The 6,639-nt window shown below is 41.4% G+C and overlaps 1 protein-coding gene across 1 annotated transcript in view; it reads left to right on the top strand.

Moving 5' to 3' along the window:
• Nucleotides 1–112: 112 nt before the first annotated feature.
• NRF1 (nuclear respiratory factor 1) overlaps nt 113–6,639 on the top strand; it is a gene marked incomplete at both ends in the record, with an annotated part of 7,927 nt that continues 1,400 nt past the window's right edge. Inside the window, 3 exons of the mRNA XM_057388605.1 lie at nt 113–307; nt 2,147–2,248; nt 6,460–6,615. Coding sequence (XP_057244588.1) covers nt 113–307; nt 2,147–2,248; nt 6,460–6,615 — 453 coding nt within the window. The remainder of the gene's footprint in view (nt 308–2,146; nt 2,249–6,459; nt 6,616–6,639) is intronic.

Here is a 6,639-nt window from a genome sequence, read left to right as displayed (position 1 = left end):
AATAATTAGCTGAGTTTCACAATCAGAGCTTGTAGAACCCTTTTTCCCTCACAGGTAATAAACCACACAAACTCCCTGGAGTGACTTTCCCTGTTTTCTCCTCCTCCTGAAGGTGTCCTGGACGCAGGCCCTGCGCACCATTGTCAAGAATTGCTACAAGCAGCACGGCCGTGAGGATCTGCTGTACGCTTTTGAGGACCAGCAGGCACCACAGACCACCACCACGCACAGCATCGCCCACCTGGTGCCATCACAGACCGTGGTGCAGACCTTCAGCAACCCCGATGGCACCGTGTCCCTCATCCAGGTGACAGGAACTGCCCAGACTGTTCTTTCCCAGTGCAGATTGCTCAGGGTTTCAGGGGATTCTTTGTCAGGAATTCTGGTTTTATCCATCGTCATCCTCTCTGTTCCTTATTCTCCAGTACAAGGATTTCTGCTCTGAGCAGCACCATGTCCCTCATCCAGGTGACAGGAACCACCCAGACTGTCCTTTCCCAGCACAGATTGCTCAGGGTTTCAGGGAATTGTCAGGAATTTTGGTTTTATCCATCCCCATCCTCTCTGTTCCTCATTCTGCAGTACAAGGATTTCTGCTCTGAGCAGCATCATGTCCCTCACAGAACCCCCCAGACTGCCCCTTCCCAGCACACGGTTTCAGGGAATTCTTTGTCCTTCAGGAATTTTTGTTTTTTCCATCCTAATCCTTTCTATTCCCAATTCTCACCCTTCATTTTCCAGTGCAAAGATTTCTGCTCTGAGCGCCACCGTGTCCCTCATCCAGGTGACAGGAAACACCCAGGCTGTCCTTTCCCAGCTTAGAATTACAGGGAATTCCTTGTCGGGAATTTTGGATTTATCCATCCTCATCCTCTCTGTTCCTCATTCTCCAGTACAATGATTTCTGCTCTCTCACCTTCATCCAGGTGACAGGAACCACCCAGACTGTCCTTTCCCAGCTCAGGCTGCTCAGGGTTTCATGGAATTACTTGTCAGGAATTTTGATTTTTTCCATCCTCATCCTCTCTGTTCCCAATTCTCGCCCCTCATTCTCCAGTACAAGGATTTCTGTTCTGAGCAGCACTGTGTCCTTCATGGAACCCCTCAGACTGTCCTTTCTCAGCGCAGGGTTTCAGGGAATTCCTTGTCAGGAATTTTGGATTTATCCATCCCCATCCTTTTTATTCCCAATTCTCACCCCTCATTCTCCAGTACAAGGATTTCTGCTCTGAGCAGCTCCATGTCCCTCATCCAGGTGACAGGAAACACCCAGGCTGTCCTTTCCCAGTGCAGGCTGCTGAGGGTTTCAGGGAATTACTTGTCAGGAATTTTGTATTTATCCATCCTCATCCTCCCTATTCCCAATTCTCACCCCTCGTCCTCCAGTACAAGGATTTCTGCTCAGGAGTTGCTCTGAACAGCACTGTGTCCCTCATAGAACCACCCAGACTGTTCTTTCCTAGCACAGGCTGCTCAGGGAGGGGATTTCAGTGAATTCTTTGTCCTTTGGGAATTTTGGCTTTATCCATCCTTATCCTCTCTATTCCCATTTCTCACCCTTCATTCTCCAGTACAAGGATTTCTGCTCTCTCACCCTCATCCAGGTGACAGGAACTGCCCAGTGCAGGCTGCTCAGGGTTTCAGGGAATTCTTTGTCCTTGGGGAATTTTGGGTTTTTCCATCCTCATCCTTTCTATTCCCAATTCTCACCCTTCATTCTCCAATACAAGAATTTCTACTCTGAGCACCACCGTGTCCCTCATCCAGGTGACAGGAACCCCCCAGACTGTCCTTTCCCCGTGCAGGATTTCAGGGGATTCTTTGTGCTTTGGGGATTTTTGATTTATCCATCCTCATCCTCTCTATTCCCAATTCTTGCCCCTCATTCTCCAGCACAAAAATTTCTGCTCTGAGCTCTGCAGTGACATCGAGTGACTGGAAGGGCTTGGACTGTCCCTTAAGGGCCATTTCCCACATCCCAGGCTGCTCCAGGCCCTTTCCATCCTCTCCTTGAACACTGCAGGGATGAGACACCACAACCTCCCCCTTTCCCCCTCCGATATCACACCACCCTTTAATTTTTAAATTCATTTCTCTGAGTGCTGCCACATTCCCTGCAGTCACAGCTCTGTTTTTTGCCCCCCAGGTTGGCACCGGTGCCACGGTGGCCACGCTGGCCGACGCCTCCGAGCTGCCCACCACGGTCACCGTGGCACAGGTCAATTATTCTGCCGTGGCTGATGGAGAGGTGAGTGCCTGTCTTGGTTTTTTGGGGTGCTGGGTGGGCTCCCATCAACATCTCAGGGGTCCCAACCTGCAGAGTTAATGGCTAACACAGACCACGATATTGTAATTTTATACAGAGAGTGCTGAATTATTGTTATTTCAGCTCAAAGCCCTACAAACACAATTACAGTAGAAACCTTACATCTGAATTCCTTTTTATTTTATTTTTTTTTTAGTATCTCCTATAAATTATTTATTTTATACTTTTGTTTGACATTTTTACTTTTGGCATTTCCCAACTCTGACTGCTCCAAAGTGCTGAATTGTTGCTATTTCAACTCAAACCCCTACAAACACAATTACAATAGAAACCTTACATCTGAATTCCTTTTTATTTTATTTATTTTTTTTAGTATATCCTATAAATTATTTATTTTGTATTTTGGTTCAACATTTTTACATTTGGCATTTCCCAATTCTGACCACTCCCAAGTGCTGAATTGTTGCTATTTCAGCTCAAAGCCCTACAAACACAATTACAATAGAAACCTTACATCTGAATTCCTTTTTATTTTTAATTTTTTTTAGTATCTCCTATAAATTATTTATTTTATATTTTTGTTCGGCACTTTTACTTTTGGCATTTCCCAACTCTGACCGCTCCAACTTGCAAACATTTATTTTCCCACTTTTTAAAAATCAAATAACACATGAAAAACAACACAATTTTTTCCTGCAGCATTAAGAAACATTCCCACATCTGAATTCCTTTTTATTTTTTTTTTTTAGTATCTCCTATAAATTATTTATTTTGTATTTTGGTTCAACGTTTTTACATTTGGCATTTCCCAACTCTGACTGCTCCAAAGTGCTAAATTGTTGCTATTTCAACTCAAAGCCCTACAAACACAATTACAATAGAAACCTTACATCTGAATTCCTTTTTATTTTATTTATTTTTTTTAGTATCTCCTATAGATTATTTATTTTATATTTTTGTTCAGCATTTTTACATTTGGCATTTCCCAGCTCTGACCGCTCCAACTTGCAAACATTTATTTTCCCACTTTTTAAAACTCAAATAACACATAAAAAACAACGCAATTTTTTTCTGCAGCCTTAAGAAACATTCCCACATCTGAATTCCTTTTTATTTATTTATTTTTTAGTATCTCCTATAAATTATTTATTTTACATTTTTGTTCAACATTTTTACATTTGGCATTTCCCAACTCTGACCGCTCCAAAGTGCTGAACTGTTGCTATTTCAGCTCAAAGCCCTACAAACACAATTACAATAGAAACCTTACATCTGAATTCTTTTTTATTTTATTTATTTTTTTTAGTATCTCCTATAAATTATTTATTTTTTATTTTTGTTTGGCATTTTTACATTTGGCATTTCCCAGCTCTGACCGCTCCAACTTGCAAACATTTATTTTCCCACTTTTAAAAACTCAAATAACACAAAAAAACAACACCATTTTTTTCTGCAGCATTAAGAAACATTCCCACATCTGAATTCCTTTTTATTTTTTTTTTTAGTATCTCCTATAAATTATTTATTTTACATTTTTGTTCAACATTTTTACATTTAGCATTTCCCAACTCTGACCGCTCCAACTTGCAAACATTTATTTTCCCACTTTTAAAAAATCAAATAACACAAAAAAACAACACAATTTTTTTCTGCAGCATTAAGAAACATTCCCACATCTGAATTCCTTTTTATTTATTTATTTTTTAGTATCTCCTATAAATTATTTATTTTATATTTTTGTTCAGCATTTTTGCATTTGGCATTTCCCAACTCTGACCGCTCCAACTTGCAAACATTTATTTTCCCACTTTTCAAAACTCAAATAACACATAAAAAACAACACAATTTTTTTCTGCAGCCTTAAGAAACATTCCCACATCTGAATTCCTTTTTATTTATTTATTTTTTAGTATCTGCTATAAATTATTTATTTTATATTTTTGTTCAGTATTTTTACATTTGGCATTTCCCAGCTCTGACCGCTCCAACTTGCAAAAACATTTATTTTCCCACTTTCTAAAACTCAAATAACATGTAAAAAACAACACAATTTTTTGTGCAGCCTTAAGAAACATTCCCACATCTGAATTCCTTTTTATTTATTTATTTTTTAGTATCTCCTATAGATTATTTATTTTATATTTTTGTTCAANAAGAAACATTCCCACATCTGAATTCCTTTTTATTTATTTATTTTTTAGTATCTCCTATAGATTATTTATTTTATATTTTTGTTCAACATTTTTACATTTGGCATTTCCCAACTCTGACTGCTCCAAAGTGCTGAATTGTTGCTATTTCAGCTCAAAGCCCTACAAACACAATTACAATAGAAACATTCCCACATCTGAATTCCTTTTTATTTTTTTTTTAGTATCTCCTATAAATTATTTATTTTACATTTTTATTCGACATTTTTACATTTAGCATTTCCCAAATCTGACCGCTCCAACTTGCAAACATTTATTTTCCCACTTTTAAAAAATCAAATAACACATAAAAAACAACACAATTTTTTTCTGCAGCATTAAGAAACATTCCCACATCTGAATTCCTTTTTATTTATTTATTTTTTAGTATCTCCTATAGATTATTTATTTTTGTTCAGTATTTTTACATTTGGCATTTCCCAACTCTGACCGCTCCAACTTGCAAACATTTATTTTCCCACTTTTTAAAAATCAAATTACACATTAAAAACAACACAGTTTTTTCTGTGGCCTTAGGAACCATTCCCTTAGGATCATAATTTTTGGTTTTTTGCCCTCCTGGCTCCAACCCCCACCTTTCAATAAGGTCCCTTTCTGTCCCTCGTGTGACAGCGAGAGGTGGCAGCACCGAACAGCTTTGCTGGCCACAAACCCTGCTCCCATCAGAGCAGCCTGGAGTGACCTCAGAATCCTTTCCAGCCACTTTGGGGCTTTTTAGAACCAGTTTTATCTCTTGAGAGCTGAAGGAAATAATTCAAAGGCACAAAAAAGGCTGGAAATGCAGAATTTCCCTCCCTCTCCATCCTGTGTTGTGCTGCCCAAAAGCAGCAAAATTTCCTCCAAATGACAAAATTTTACCTCGAGCCAGCTCTGCCTTTAGGGACTTTTTAACCTTCTCCACCTCAACAAATTTGGGGTTTTTTTTCCATCACCTTCTCCAGCATTTTTATTTGTGTGTCTCARGATTGGTGAGTGGCCTGAAATGTTTATGGGGATGAGTTCAGGGGGGAGGGAAGATTTTCCTCCTGCAGAGCAGACAATAGGATTTCTCAGCAGATCCTCCACTTTTTTTGGCCCCAAGCACATTTTTAATTCTCATCTCAGTGGATTTTGTGGCCATACACTCTTTATCTCACCAGCTGGAAAGTTCCAAATGAAAATTTGGGGGAAAATGAGCAACTGGATGAAATTTAGGAAGTTTTTTATGGGAAGGTCTGGACTCAGGGAATTTTATGGGATCATGGGATASACAAACACTTCCAGCCACCATCTTTAATGGAGCAACGTGGCTCAATCCCATTTGAGGTCACTGGATAAATCCATGATGGGAACGTTGGAAAATCCTCAAAATGTCAGTGGGTGGATGCAGATAGAAGCAGGGAGGAAAGCAGAGCTCAGGGAATTCCCAAATAGCTGGGAATTCTGCAGAATTGCCAAATATTTGGGGCTGAAGTCCTTTTGGGATCACCCAGCCAAGGGCAGGGACACCCAGAGCGGGTGGCACTGGGTGACAGCCCCGTGGGGTTGGGGTGACAGGGACACTCCACAGCCTCCCTGGGCAGCTCTTCCAGGGCTTTGCCACCCTCCACTGAAGGAATTCTTCCTCCTGGTGAAGTAGAACAGGCTGTGTTTTAATTTATGTCATTAAACACCGCTAATTAACGAGCTCAGGGCGGCAGGCAGCGATCCGAGCACAGGAACAACACTGCCTGGTTTTGGTGAGGATTTGACTGCACGGGAGGGATTTCTCTCTCAAAACCAGGGATTTTTGAGGAATTTTATAGAACTTCATAGAACTTTTATAGAACTTCATAGAACATCAGCCTTGTGGCTGCTGGAGGTTGTGGATCCCAAACGCTCTCCCTTTCCGAGCCGGCACGTGCAGAACTCCACAAAAACCTCTTGTAGCAATCCAACTTTATTTTTTGGGGAGCACCCACCCCTCGAGGGGTGCTGCCTGACCCCACGGGCTCTCCCTGGCAGGTGGAGCAGAACTGGGCGACGCTGCAGGGCGGGGAGATGACCATCCAGACGACGCAGGCCTCGGAGGCCACGCAGGCGGTGGCTTCRCTGGCGGAGGCGGCGGTGGCGGCGTCGCAGGAGATGCAGCAGGGAGCCACGGTCACCATGGCACTCAACAGGTACCGGGCAGGGCAGGGCAGG

The sequence above is a fragment of the Malurus melanocephalus genome, unplaced genomic scaffold, assembly GCF_030028575.1.
Source record: "Malurus melanocephalus ecotype Western Australia unplaced genomic scaffold, MMel_1.1 scaffold_2166, whole genome shotgun sequence".
Lineage (NCBI taxonomy): Eukaryota > Metazoa > Chordata > Aves > Passeriformes > Maluridae > Malurus > Malurus melanocephalus.
Note: the sequence above shows the minus strand (reverse complement) of the source record. Positions and strands in the feature narration are given on the sequence as shown.